Source organism: Rhodamnia argentea, chromosome 7 (assembly GCF_020921035.1).
Source record: "Rhodamnia argentea isolate NSW1041297 chromosome 7, ASM2092103v1, whole genome shotgun sequence".
Taxonomy (NCBI): Eukaryota; Viridiplantae; Streptophyta; class Magnoliopsida; order Myrtales; family Myrtaceae; genus Rhodamnia; species Rhodamnia argentea.
In genome coordinates this window covers 6352807-6367650 of record NC_063156.1, presented here as the reverse complement: position 1 = coordinate 6367650, position 14844 = coordinate 6352807, and the positions used below count along the sequence as shown (strand labels likewise).

The 14844-nt window shown below is 41.8% G+C and overlaps 3 protein-coding genes across 3 annotated transcripts in view; 1 reads left to right on the top strand and 2 right to left on the bottom strand.

Moving 5' to 3' along the window:
• Window positions 1-14844, bottom strand: part of LOC115746805 — a 959385-nt gene that overhangs the window by 810170 nt on the left and 134371 nt on the right. The window lies entirely within an intron of this gene.
• On the top strand, window positions 4569-8690 carry LOC115754516 (glutaredoxin-C9-like). Its single transcript, XM_030693549.2, has 2 exons — window positions 4569-4577; window positions 7925-8690. Exon 2 carries the CDS (start codon window positions 7970-7972, stop codon window positions 8453-8455), a length of 486 nt encoding a protein of 161 aa, XP_030549409.1. The 5' UTR covers window positions 4569-4577; window positions 7925-7969; the 3' UTR covers window positions 8456-8690.
• Window positions 9837-13622, bottom strand: LOC115754515 (protein ECERIFERUM 16). Its single transcript, XM_030693547.2, has 4 exons — window positions 13153-13622; window positions 12634-12746; window positions 11546-11650; window positions 9837-10718 (listed from the first exon to the last, which is right to left on the bottom strand). Exons 1-4 carry the CDS (start codon window positions 13535-13537, stop codon window positions 10041-10043), a joined length of 1281 nt encoding a protein of 426 aa, XP_030549407.1. The 5' UTR covers window positions 13538-13622; the 3' UTR covers window positions 9837-10040.

The following is a 14844-nucleotide window of genomic DNA, read 5'->3' as shown; positions in this document are numbered from 1 at the left end:
AACTAAGTACTCGGAGAAGGTAGATGTCGCCAGAACCGTGTAGGACCCGCATGAGCATCCTACATGAGCTTTGCGATGTTCAGCGGTGGTGATCGACTCGGTTGAGGCAAGAACAAGATCGTCAGGAATCATGTAGTACCCGCATGAGAATCCCGCAAGAGCTCTCCGATATTCGGGCGGGTGGCGATTCGCTCAGCCTCTCGCCGAACAGAGGGTCAAGGCCAGATTTCTCGAGGAATGGTCGTCGACACCATGTCACGAGAAAGTTTAGAAAAGCATTTGATCCAAAAAAACGTTTGACCGAAAGGAAAAGAGGGGTGGGTCGCGGGCTCAAAAACCGGCAGAGATGGAGGGGGCTGAACAGCGGAGAGAAGAAGCTTTTGAAATTTGTGGATCCTCTGGAGGCCCGTTTTCCCACAGAGTGATTCCAGTGCGATCATGGTCATGAGTGGTCGTACGATGTTCCTCTTCCATTACATTACTGTCCGCAACCAAATCTTATGCTTAGGTGGTTCCCACCTTCCACAATCACACACACATTTTCATTTGCTTCTCTTGGCATGATTCTGTCGCCCACAATCTGTGTCTCTCCCTCCTCTCATCTCTCCAGAAAAATTACCCAAAAAAAAATCTTCAACCTATTATACTTCTATCAATTCAATTCTAAACCTTTTATATTATGCCAATTCGATCCTTTTAGCCAACTTTTGCCGGACAGCGCTGGCGTGGCGTTGCCAACGCTAATACGTACATTGATATAATTTTAAAACTTTTTTGGTAATTCCATCCTTCTCTCTACATAGCCAATGGTTCCTACGTACTATGGTATACCTAACAAAGTACCTAAGCATCGAAATCTGTCCCCACGGACAATAAAAACTTTGAATTCACGTGCAGTGCAAATTTGGTACACGTCGTACTTTCAAGATTTGGCTTGGAGCAACCAATTTAATGAAAAGTGTAATCGGAAAACTCGAATCAACAGGTGGCAGGATACCATGCCCATATAAAAAGCACATAAATACACGTGGAGTTTGACGAATTGGGAGTCCGCGAGTGTAGAAGAAATCGGATAGAACCTTGCCTCCGTTAGAATATGCACAAAATGAAAAGATATCGCATGTATATAAAAAGCATATGAACTTTGTATTAAATGATGCGGGAAACTTTAACACAACAAAATCCCGAAACGTTTATGGTTCTTCCAATCAGAAGGAAAAACGGGTGCGGAATCACCAAAAAAGGGGGAAAAGAAAAGGATAGTGTGCTTGGATGAACTATGTGCGCGTTATAGAGGTGCTGAAGAATACCGTTGGCTTGAAGTTTTTGTTGTCCATGGTGACAAATTAGGATGCTCGGGTACTTTTGCATTGTGTTAATTCGGTCCTTCCTGCTAACTTTTGCCGGATGGCGCTGACGTGGAGCGTTGTCGGCGCTGATACTTAGATTGGTATAATTTTAAGACTTTTCTTGCTAATTTTTTCCTTCTCTCTACTTGGCTAATGGTCCCTAGCTACTATGGCATACGTGGCGAAGGACCTAAGCATCCAAATTTGTCACAACGGACAATAAAAACTTCAAAATCACATGTGGTGCAAATTTTGTACACGTCGTACTTTCAAGATTTGGGTTGGAGCAATCGATTTAATGGAAAGTGTAATCCAAAAACTCGAACCAATAGGTGGAGGGATACCATGCCCATATAAAGAGCACATAAATACACATGAAAGTTGACAAATTGGGAGTCCGCGCATGCAGAAAAAATCGGGCAAAACCTTGCCTTCGTCAGAATGTGCACTGGATGAAGAGATGTCGCACGTATACAAAGAGCATATGAACTTCGTATTAAATGATGCGGGGAACTTTAACACAATAAAATCCCGAAACGTTTTCGGTAAGAATACCATTGGCTCGTAGTCCCATGGTTTTTTTTTTTTCCCATGCCATGACAAAATGAGTGGGATTCAGTTCAGTTCACAAATCTGTCCAAGTGAAGTTGTCTTTCCACGCTTGAGGAGGAATTGGACGTCCGCTTTTCTTCCATGGCAAAGCATTGTCAAACATTGGTGCGTTGGATCCATTGTCCGCCTCTCATGTCATTGCTTCTTTCTTTTCTCATGCAAAAGGACTAAGTAAAGTAAGAGATGACCATAATATATTGTCCCGACATCCCATGACGTATAACACGTGTTCAAAGCGACTGAAAATTGTGTCGCACTAGCGATATGCACTTCAACCATCGCTTGTGACTTTTGGAGCTTCCAAATCATCTAATGTGCTTATGACCACCGATCATTTAGATACTGTTAGTGTTTGAGAACGTTTAGAGCACGAGTTGAGGGCCGAAACTTCATTCTAAATGAAGAATTCCCGATTCTAAGAAAGATTGGCCCTTTTCGAATCAAATACTTAGATCTTGTGTTTTTTTTTTTTTTTTAGAGCTTTCGAATCCACCTAGTTTTACTTATAATTGTATTCATTTAGATACTATTAAGACCACAAGTTTGAGGGCCATAACTTCATTGTAAAAATTCCTCGTGCAATGAAAGTTTGACCCTTTTCGGATCAAATGCTTGATCTCGTGATTTTTAGATGTTTCAAAATCATCTGATTTACTTATGACTATGTGCATTGAGATTATTCTAGGTTTTTTCCTTAAGGAAAAAGTGTATGGAGGATTCTTTATTTCATTTTATCAAGTTTTTACTTAGGAAAGCCTTTTGGAATTATTAGTGGGACCACGCCATAAAAGCAGGTACGACCTTTCTAATTAGACCGGAAAGGACAAAAGCTGTTTTGTTTGGGGGACGAAGGAAAGAGACGAGGCGAGAATTCATCATTTGGAGATGTGGCGGAGCTACGTCATGATGTTGTCAGCACGCGCGGATGGTCAAAACTGAGAATTTATCATCTAATATTAATTTGACTACATCTGAAAAAAAAAATATTAGTCAAATATATCGTGAAGATGTGGGGAATCCATATCAAAATTTCATCGACCGACGATTTTTTTTTTTTTGTTCGGTTCTCCGCCGAAATTGGGAATCGGATTGATGGCCCCAATTCTTAGTTTCCGGAATCGGTAACCCTTTATATAGTTGCGTGTTTTTTTTTTTTTTTTTAAGTCATGCAACACGTTTCACTTCTCAAGGAGTATTTTTCATATTTGTGTTGTTATGTTTTTCTACTAGTTAGGGTTTGAAAAGGTTCTGGGTTTTTAAATTCTTGAACTATAAGAGTTGAATTCTAATCATAAAATTGTCTATCCGGCTACCCCGTGGAATCGGGAATTGAATCGTTAGGTCACCAATTTCAATTTTAGGAACCGGGAACCGGATCAAATCGGCCGGTTTGATCGGTTCCGAATGCTCACCTATAATTTTGAGTTTTTAGATGGGAAATTGAGGATCGGCATCTTTGAAAAAGAAAGGGCTCTTTTGTAGATAGACGTCGGATGATAATTGATGTGAATTCTGCAAACTAATCTTCAAAACTTAATCTCATATATGTATTTGGTACATCAAAAAGTAAAGGCACATCGGCGGTCGTTGGTCGACAAGTAAGGTACATTTTCACGGACCAAATCGGCCGGTCCGCGAAACTCTTTTACCGTAGTCTTTTGTTGTTTTATTTCGAGTTTAAGGCTTCATTTTATTTATCGAAAAATAAATTATTGGAAACATATTTTCTCAAAAATAGTAAATTATATGTCTTAGAATAATTAGACGATAAAAAATCCTTTCGTTATGGATAACAATTCATATCGAAATATTTTTTCGGGCGATGAAAGCATTTTTCATCTATTCATTTTTTTTAAGTGATATAAATATTTATTTTTAAAAGAAATTAATTTCCAAAAGTTAAAAAAGGAAAAAAGTATTAAAAAAAAGTTGTAAACCTATTGCGTTGGTGCCAATTCAGTCCTAAACCTTTTATTGATACCAATTCAGTATTAAATCTTTTACATTTGTACCAATTCAGTATTAAACCTTTTATTGGTGCCAACCGAATCCAAAATTTTTTGGATTATTGCCAATTCAGTCCTAAAATTTTTACATTTGTACTAATTGAGTCAATTCGATCAATCTTAGCTGGAAATAAATGTAAAAGGTTTGAGACTTAATTTTCATAAAAAAAATTTAAAATTGAATTGATACTAATGCAACAGATTTAAAACTTTTTTGACATTTTCCCATAAGTTAAAAAGCATAGTCCGATCGTGCACATTATCCTCGATGGCGGACAGCAATACGGAGGAAACGGAATTTAGAGACACGTGGCAGACAAGGAGAGGTCGCCGTTCCGATGGTGCCTGTGCGTGTGAGATTGCGTAATATCCGCACCACGTAGAAGAAGTTAGTTTGCTTTGCCTTGCGCACTAGCTGACGTCACCTCCCCCTTCCTTCCCCCGCGCCCGACCGGTCAAAAAGTTGAGCCAGCCTGGCAAAGTTCGCGCCAACCCCTCGAGGAAGAATTTCTGCGCCTAAGTCAAATCTCTTTCCGGCGAGTGGGGCCCCAATTTTTAGAACTTAATTTGGGTGTACACGAAAATTGTCAAATCAACTAGAAATCTCAACCATCTAAATGCGACTCATGTGCCTAAAGTGTTGGGCTGATTCCATTCACTTTACGAATTTTGAGGAATTAAAACGAATTTGATAATTGCACAAACTTTAGAACAATTTCTCTTCGTAATTTGTTTTATTTAAGTAAAAAAAATACATTTTATCATTATTAAGACAACCCATATAGGATCATTGATAAAATAAATACCAATTAATCTATTTATTTCATGCTATTGATATATTATTTCATGAAATATTTTTTTTATTATTTATTGAGAAAAATAATATTTCTAAAGCACTTTCATGCAAGACAAATCTAGACAAATGACGATGGTCGACCGGGGACGGTGGAGGACGATGGTGGTTGACCGAGGACGATGGGCGATCGGGGCATACGATGGTAGTGGAGCCGGCCGGCCAAGTGACAGGAGCAACGAACGAGCGAGGGGAATTGGCTGGCCAAGCATTCTTTCCCAAAGTTTCATTCTTTTTTTTTTTTTGGTAGAGGGAATAAAGTGAGAGCCTTCTTTGAGCATTTTCACTTTATTGGTCTTGTTTCTCAAAAGTGATTTTGGAACAAAAAATCAACTTTTCCTTTTATTCTTGTTTCTGCTCCAATTCTATTTCCGAGAACAGAATCGGACAATTTGAGAATAAAATCATTTACGTTACCAAACAAATTTCTCATATTTTTCTGTTCTAAGAGAACAGAACAAAAAAATCAGAATCGTTACCAAACATGTCCTAAGAGATTCTTTAAAGTGGTAGAAAATGGGATCTCAGCTTAACTCGCTAGATAACAAGCAATTTTAAGAAAGCTCAAAGAGTAAAATCTGGAACACATTAATCGGATGCAGAGAAGTACGCCCTCGAATTGTCCCATAAAATGGTAATTGGTCGAGGATCGCTAAAGCCAGCTCAACAACCTGACTGCTAAACTGCAAAAGCCAAAGATTTTGTTTCGAACGTCGAACAATGTGTTTCGTATATGTATTTCGACAGCATGTAAGATCAAAGAAAAGAACTTTGTTTGCGTTCAAAATTCATTGCACTAGGGATGGCAAAATGCACCTCGACGACCCATCTCAACCGGGGTACTCCCGTCACGTTTGATGCAGGAAGTAGTAGGGTTGAAGCCGGCACACATGATAGGGATGGGGACTTTCTCGATCCCATCCACCAGCCCCACACGCCTAATGACATTTGAGTTACTCGAACTTTTTACTCTTCATATTCTTCGGAACTTAAACTTGTTTGTTTAGTGAAGTACCTGAATTATTACCCATGATTCTATCACAAAGATGTTGTGTGGGTGAGGGTACGGGGAGGGGGAGGGGGGTGTCAAGGGAGCAGCACTCCCTGAACATCAAAGGATTTTTATGATTTAAGTTCATAATTTTTCATTAGTAGTTTGAGTTTGGGCTTGTGAATAGCTACTGTTATATAAACTCTATTTCGTTACTAATTGAGTGGTGTAACGAAAGGTGCGATGTCTTGAGTATAGTAGAATCCTCTGCTGGGCGTAGCTTTAGTTTAAGGGTGATCCATGATAAAATCTCATATCTCGATTTCTCTTTTTCGCTTTACATTTTACTTCGATTTTGATTGTGCATTGAATCCTAATAAAAGAAACCCTAATGACCGACGATGGCATACGTGTTGATGGCCGATGACGGCCTTACGCCCCTTCGTCAATTTTGGTAAGGATGTTTGTTGATGGATCCCTCTTTGCCGTCTCGATTCTCTATGTCCATCTCCTCCTCCACAAATAAGCACCAACCACCTCTTTCTCACCAATGTGATCTCTTTCTCAAGCTGCTATTACTGTTCTAAAAATTTAAACTGTTAAATGAATATGTGATTTAATATCTACGTATTGTATCAAAGGGCATTATCTGGGAGGAAGACAACGTATGGTTTGAAGTGTTTCAATTTGATTCGGGTTCCCGAAACCGAAACGATTTACATCCAGCTTTTAATCAATTACCCGAATAGGAAGAAACCTAACCCAGAAAAATCGATTCGTTTCAGATCGGTTGATCGAGCTCAAGTATTTTTCACATCGTGATCGCTATCCCATGTCCACTTTTCGTTTTTCCACATTCCCTTCTCGTGCGCGTTAAATATTCAGTGTGGAAACGACTGCCGATAATCGGCAAAACCGTAATATGATTTTATATTTAAGGGGACAAGAAACGTGCACACGCTGTCGTACACGTCACCGCATGCACGTGTGAAAAGCTTTTGCTTAGGTGAGGGCTAACTCATCAGAGTACAAAAGGGGTCCAACTTCCTTGTCGGTCAATCGATGTTCTAACGTGCGTGGAAAACCGCACCGCGTGGGAGCTGGCGAGAGGCATCACGCAGGCAATAACGTGGCCCCGTGCGTCAAAAAACCCGATGAAAAGACGTCTCTTCCTTCCACGGCACCGTTTTGGTGATTCCGACTTGTACTAAAAAGTAATAAAATATTATTCCCATAATTAATCGCACAAGAAATATAAAATGTCGATTCATTAACTGTCTTCGCAGAGTTTCGATCGGTTCGCGTAATTCCTCGCTAAAATCTCATCCGGTGCTTATCCGGACGCCTCAACTTGCATTTCGCATTCAAATCCAAGTCATGACGCACCTGCCATAGCTGAATTGCCGTATTTGGTACTACATCGACCTCGCTTAATGGCCGCATCCGGCTCGATTTTGGTATCTTATCCTCGGGGCCGACCTGGGATTCGGCTTGGATTTAAGCCGGACTTTCTTCCGTTGCCCAAGATAACTCGCTGGATGCGTATTATCCTTTAACATTCTTTCCTTTGATAATTTGTGAATATAAGATGGCGTGTATGGCGATGCGACCAGCCGGTGAAGTGGCACGCGATTAGGCGTCATTGGGTAAATTCACTAATTCTACGTGATTTTGTGCACGCATCTCTATTTCTAATAAAATAAATAAATAGAAAGTAAAAAGTGCGCCGAATGCTTCAATATCGAGACTATCCATCTTACGCTACGGCGAAATTAAAAGTTGAAAATCGCATCTGCCACGAATTTCAGCAATTCAAAATAAAATCAGTCGCATTGTTGACTATAATTTGATAAGGCACACTTTGACCACATCAGTATCACGCGGGAAAAAAAAATTATAGGGAAAAATCGAAATTTTTTTTTTAAGGGACACAAGTGCATACGTCATCGGCAAACCGAAAACAAAGCCAAGCCAAGCCTAACTGTCGTTGACGCACGACTCCTTCTAGTCACGTGACGTCATCGCTCACCCCACCCCCTTCCCCTCTCTCCTCCCTCCGCCATTTATATGATCCTCCCCTTCAGCCTCTTCGCACACAACACAAACGCGAATTCCTCACTCCATCGATCAGTCTCTCGCAATCAAGACGCGCCCAATCATGCAACAAGCGATCTCATACGAGCCATCGCCCTTCCCGGTCCCCGCCGGCGCCGGCTCTCGGAACCGCCGCCGCTCGGCGCTCCCCCTGAACCGTAGTAGCGCCGCGGCCGGCGGGGGACAGCAGCGGGAGGGGAAGGAGGAGGGGGAAGGGGAGCTGGCGAGCGTCCGCGAGAGGACGCGCCGCGCGGTGACGGAGAGCGCGGTGGTGGTGTTCGGGAAGCGGGGCTGCTGCATGAGCCACGTGGTGAACCGGCTGCTGCAGGGACACGGGGCGAACCCGGCGGTCCGCGAGTTCGGGGACGAGGACGAGGCCGCGGTGGTGGGCGAGCTGGAGAGGATCTCCGGCGGCGGAAGAGGTGGGGTTCAGTTCCCGGCGGTGTTCGTGGGGGGGAAGCTGTTCGGAGGGCTGGACCGGGTGATGACGACCCACATCACGGGGGAGTTGGTGCCGGCTCTGAAGGAAGCTGGAGCACTGTGGCTTTGATGGTTCCCCGATGAAAGATTCAATGGCTTCATTTTTTTTTTCTTTTTCTTTTTCTTTTTCTTTCAGATTTTGGTTTTCATAGAAGGGAAAATTTTGTATTCCTCCAGTTCTCATGGGGGAGCTGCATAGAAGGAAAGGGAAGGCGATTCAGGATTTATTTTCTTCTTCTTCTTCTTCTTTTATAAAAATTTGGAACAATTGTGGGAAGCAAATCAGTCCAGGACAATTTAGTTTCGGACATCATGGTGGTGATCTTCTTCTCTTTTCCTCTCTCGCAATATGATCTTCTTCTTATTTCGATTCTCGATTTTATTACAATCAAGTTTTTTTTTTTTTTTATCACGAAAAGTGATTAATATAAATCATATTGTCGATGTGGCATGCACCGGCCACGCCGTTAGCGAGAGAGATGACCCCTCCTACCGATAGCCCATGATGATGAAACGGCACTCGCCGTCCTCTCGGCCCTCGACGGCGGGGTCACACAGCACTCATCGGCCACTAGCGAGGGTCTCACAGCGATAGTCCCACCACTCTTTCTCCCGGTGCCCGGGGACCCCAATCCAAATATGCTTTTATCTAATTTTTTTGCTTTTGCTCGGTTACAACATGAATTGTCCCACCCAACAATTCGATCATCTTTTGCATAGACGAACGAAAGAAAAAATCGTAAGACTTGACGGCACTAAATTCGCCTCGACGTGGAGGAAAAGAGAATTCGGACATCATCCTCAAGAACATTAAGTGAAGTTAGGACTACGAGTACGTGTCTGTAGAGACCATGATTCATGTTGGAAGGCTGCTATGACGAATGTTTTTCTTTTTCTAGCCAGTACAGTCGATGGTGCACCGTGCTGTCCTGTCCTGTCCTGTCCTGTCTTGTCCCTCATGTGCGTATGCCCGTGCTACAAGAAGGCATACCATGTTTGCCTACACAGGCCGACCAGGTCGATCCCGAAATCTTAGATGCCCTTGCGACTGGGGAAAGATTGCGGTACGTCGTGCTACGAAGTTGAGCTCGAGGAGGATTTGTCTAAAGATGACACCACGATTTCGAGTCGGCTAGAACTAGAGTTCGAGCATCAAACTCGAGTGGATCGCCCATGGGAAGAATCAGAGAATCTATTAATCCATGCTTCATTCCCATGACCCTGTACTGTCATTTTTACCTTTACCCCAGAACTCAGATTCTGCTTTGCATGGGGCTTTCATGATAGAGCTGGATGGCTCAACCAGTCCGAAAGGTAAGAAGTATTGGACGAATCATCACCATTCAGGAAGCTGTCCCGCCACGAACTTTACCAACTTGCTTAGACACGAGCTGTCCGAAAAGTCTTGGTGCCGGTAGACAAGAAAGAAACCCGAATTGTCAAACAAACTAAGCAAAACTGACGCCCCAATCAATCATCTTGTCAGTCTTCATTCTTAAGACTCGGCTAAGATGCTGCCCCAAAATGAAGATGAGTGCCCAGACTCCCAACTGTGCACTAGAAGTATTTGCTTGAAAAGAGAAGGATGATCATCCTTGTATAACAATTGAGAGGATTATAGTACATACAATTGAACTCTTCAGGGTAAACAACAGCTAAATGGTGTCTAACCATGAGTCAAAATCGTCCAATTCTTTTGATCTAGTGACAATAGGAGGAGGAGACTGAGCACCATGTGCAACAGTATTTACCTGCTGGGTTAGCGGTACATTGTCTTGATTGTTTTGTTGGGCAAAGTTCGAGGTTTCTTCGAGTAAATCATCGAGAAGAACATTGATCCTAGCAGAATCGGGCACAGATGTAGCTGCAGAGGAAATAAAGCCTCGCCCAGAGGCCTGTGGCATAGACATTTCTTGGAAAGCAGGGGTGGACTTAGTGAAGCCAAAACCAGATGGCTCAGTCAACTTGTCACTAAAAGAGTTGAGAAGTGCGTCGAGCTCAGCTTCTGAAGCTCCTGCCTCAAATGTGGAGTTTCCCTTCTCTGGGTCTATATCAGATATCTTGATTGACTGATCTGCATACTCTGGAACTGTGGCTTGTCCTAAGCTAGAAACTTGGCTTGTATCGACAGAAATATTATCATCCGGAAGGTTGAATAGTGAATCCGATTTACTTCTTCCAGTTCCAGATTTTTTAGATTCCTCTTCTTTTCTCTCTTCCCTAGCAAAATCATCAAGAGCTAGTGCATCTAACTGACTCTTAGCTGCTTCAGCTTTGTGTGTTTGCATCTGGTCAGAGGGTTTTTCACTGCTCGCGATATACGGCCCTGTATGCTGTTATATCAATCACAAGAAATCAATTTTACTTCGAGACACAGTAGAGCAAAACTTGCAATCAGTGAAAGAGTTGATATTAGCAAGTATTTAATATCTGTCACTCAAGGTGCCAACATATGCTTCTTAGGGGAAAAAGTGATCAACATTTAGCTGATCCTAGACAGGCAAATTCATTTATGACTACCATAAGACTTTTGCGCTAAATGAACCAATGTCAACTTTCAGAAAGCAAGATAAGATCAAAGAGCTGGACAAGATAATCGTCCTGTCTTAATAATTTAGATTGACAATAAAAAGGCACCATATCATACAGCAGGTAGATTTTTCCTAAATAATTCCCACACAGAGACGGTACTTTTTGCCACCAAGCACATGTGGGCAGAAACTCTCAAAGGTACATGCATGGACATCAGAGGCTGAGGCATGCCTTAAATTTGCATGAGTCATTCATATCTTAAAAATAGTTAGAAGCCCAGTGTCAAGCGTATCAATAATTCTCCAGTAAACCTTCTTTCTGCGGGAAGAAGATTACTTGTGGTGACTATACAGACAACACATCACCATCAAAATCTCACTCCTCAACGAAACCATTGTCACAAAAGAAGCCTTACAGTGACTTTTAAATCATCCATCAAGTTCTTTCCATAGAAATTCAATCTTCTGACCATATTAAAAGATAACCCAATTTTTCTTTGCCAATATGGAATGGCTAAAATACACAGAACATTTATACCCAAATACTTTGCCACGTGACACTCACCATTCAATACAAATAAATTCTTATATAACTTCTGCAGATAAATTAGTTGGGAAAGGAGATGTACCATTTCAGGTGGTAACAGATCCGGCTCAATGAAGAGAAGTTTAGCTAAGTCCAACTTTGCCAGTTGTTCTGCAAGTGCGTTCAAGTTCAGGGAAAGAAATGGCACCTGAATAATACATCATACAGTGGAAGCAACAAGCTAAGTGGAGGCCATTTGACAGAAATGAGGTAGATCACATTCTTCAAATGTAACAAGAAAAATGAGAGTGGCTGGCATGAAGCCATAAGAATTCAACGAAATGGAGTGGAGGTTTGTAGATGACATATCACACTGAAAAACTAAAATTGAAGACAACACGTTAAGTTAGACGAAACATCAGCTTATGTCATTTTACAGAAGTTAAAAGCTTGAAAAATGCCTCCCCAAAATATCATGATTACAACAAAATCGAGCCTTAGATAAATTTAGACAGAAATGTATTCTAGCTCCAAATATATCAGCTCGCATTAAAAGACTAAGCATTAAGTTTTGCACATAGAAGTAGATGAAACATCAGGTTATCTCATTTTACAAAAGCTAAAAGCTTAAAAAATGCCTCCCCAAAATATAATGATGATAACGAAATCCAGCCTACGACAACTTAGACAGAAATCTATTCTAGCTCCAGAAAAGTCAGCTTGCATCACACAAAATTATTGCCCGTCCTCTCTCTCTCTCTCTCTCTCTCTCTCTCTCTCTCTTAAAATGTTTGGTGATACATCTTTAAAGCAATCACTTTGCACTTTGATAGAGACCAATAGTTAGGCAACAATAAGATCCAATTTGTCCACTTCTATGAAAAAGCAATCACAATAATCCTAACACACAATATCACGAATATGTGTACTTGTGAAGAGTGAGGCGGCTCAACTCACACAATGACCACGTATATCTCATAAATTATAGGGGGTTGAGAACTTGAGATAGAAAATCACTTTAATCTACATGAACCCAATAAAGTAATAAACAGAGCCATCCTTCCCCATACAACTCGTTTTGAACTAACAAATTCTTTTAGCAACGACAGAGCCGCGTGCAATGCAACTAGAATCCTCAAAGAAAGAACCAGTCATACGAAGTAAATGCCAAAAGTGAATAAGGTCATGTACCTCATGACCTGAAGTTGCCTTATCATCTACAACGAAGCTATCCTCATTGGCCCATGACAAGACCGCCTCTCCCCTAACCGAAAGCAAATTACTTGCTCCTCCTCCAAAAAATTCTGCCAAAAGCCAACAGAAAGTTACACATTGAAACATAAGCCAAAATTTCGACAACGGCCATGGAAGAAGTATCTATGCGACTAGCAACAAAACCAGCCTCCCCGGAATGTTATAAATCGGTAATCTTTCCCTAAAATGCAACAAATAATGCAAATCATTCATAGAATCGTCCACCTACCAATAAAATGACTACAGTTTTCTCACGCCAGCCCTCCTGTATACAAAATAGTACCAACTCCTTCCAACAACTAACAAAAATCGATAAAGACATCAAATTAAGTAGTTCGTCCTGACGCAGGTAGCAAGCAACAATCCGGATCAACTTCCAACTCCGAGTTAACACAGAGCCAAATCAAATGCAGAAACGAATAAATGCGAAACCGAAAATCAAGCATGGAAATTTACCGGGAAGAACATCACCCAAGGAAACAAAACTATCCGGACAAGGGTCATCCGATACAGACTGAGATTGAGATTGAGCCTCAGCAATTAAGTGCCGGTAATCCGCCCCTTTACTCTTCGGCGCCGGAACATCAGAAACCCGAACCTCACTGCTCTCCGCGAGGCCCGAATCGGTTTCTCCTTCCTCGTAGCGGTCCCAATTCGAAGGCAGCTTCGGTTTCTGCCGTGACGGAGCTTTCTCGGGAACTTGCTTTCCCGAAGCATTGTTCGCGCTCGCCAAGTGGCTCGAAGTTCCCGACGGGGCTTTAGGTTTCGGACTGGGGTGGTGCTTCTTGCTGTGGTGCAGAGAGTGAGCTCTCTTCGATCTAGCCAGAGATTTTGTGTCCATTTCCGGCGAAAATCGCTTCGAACCGGTTGGAATTTTCCGAGGGGACTTCAAATTCGCAGTCGCTGCAACAGTGGGGAGAGAGAAGGGGGAGCCCGAACACCGGCTTCTCTTTAACCCGACCAAGAACCGGAAATTGCCAAGGCCCATCAGGAAAACAACTGTGTGGGCTTGCCTAGGGCCCAACCAGATCGGTCTGGACCTTATAACTATAAGCCCCTGTCCAAGCCCGTCAAAATTGATTCTGGGCTGTTGAGTCATGGGCCATGGCGGTCAGGACATGGTTGGAGTCTTACTATGATCTAGGCAACATAATCCATCTAAAATGCACCTGCACTTGTCATATAATCCTAAGAAAGTTTCCTTAATTATGTTTAAAAGAAGAAGAAGAAGAAGAAGAGAGATTATTACTCCGCATGCCAATTAGAACTTGTTAGATCTGTCTCGAGTTCGAAATTACCATGAGGGAGAGGCGAATACAATCGTTCAACCAACGAGTAATCGGGGCTACAGGAGCTTGAAAATAGCCAGAGAAAAAATTATTAATTAGTGGAGAATATGGCAATCTGTATCTATCTATCTATCTATCTATATCATATAGAAAGTCCAGTCTAAGTAATGTTCATGAGCTCGAGCTTTAGGTCGGTCTACTTTAAATAATGTGTAAAGCTCCTGAATAATGCGCATATCGTATAGAAGAAAATGGAGCTATGTCATTTTTCGTTACTGATGAGCCTTGAGATGAATATATATCACATATAGCGTTTTAGAAGTGCTGCCCTCCAAAATCATAAATATTAAACAAGTCACAAGATAATTACGCACACTCGCGCAATAAACTATCAACAAAGCAAGATCACAAAGTAATGCCGAATCCTTCTAGGGGCACCGAAGAGATAGGTTATACGTAGGAGTTCTCTTTTCCCAAAAGAGCACTCTAGAGCATTAGTCCCGGTAATTCCTATAACTAAGGTCACAAAATAATAAGATGGAGAACTGTTGCGGAATGAAATCTCTAGATGGAAGTGGTCGACTATTAGCCACCCGTCTTATGATTGCAAACCATAGAGAGTTTTGCATGGCCTTAAGCAAGCACCAAAAGCATGGCTTCTTTCGCAGCATATGCGAATCCTTGTTGAAAATTAGATCATGACATTCTAGCTCTACTTTTATACGTAGATGACCTAATTGTCACCGGTGATGATCCAAAATTGCTTGATGAATTCGTTTCCACATTGACCGATGAATTCGCAATGAATGATGTGAGCCATTACACTATGTCCTAGATGTGAAGGTTAGGATATTCTCTA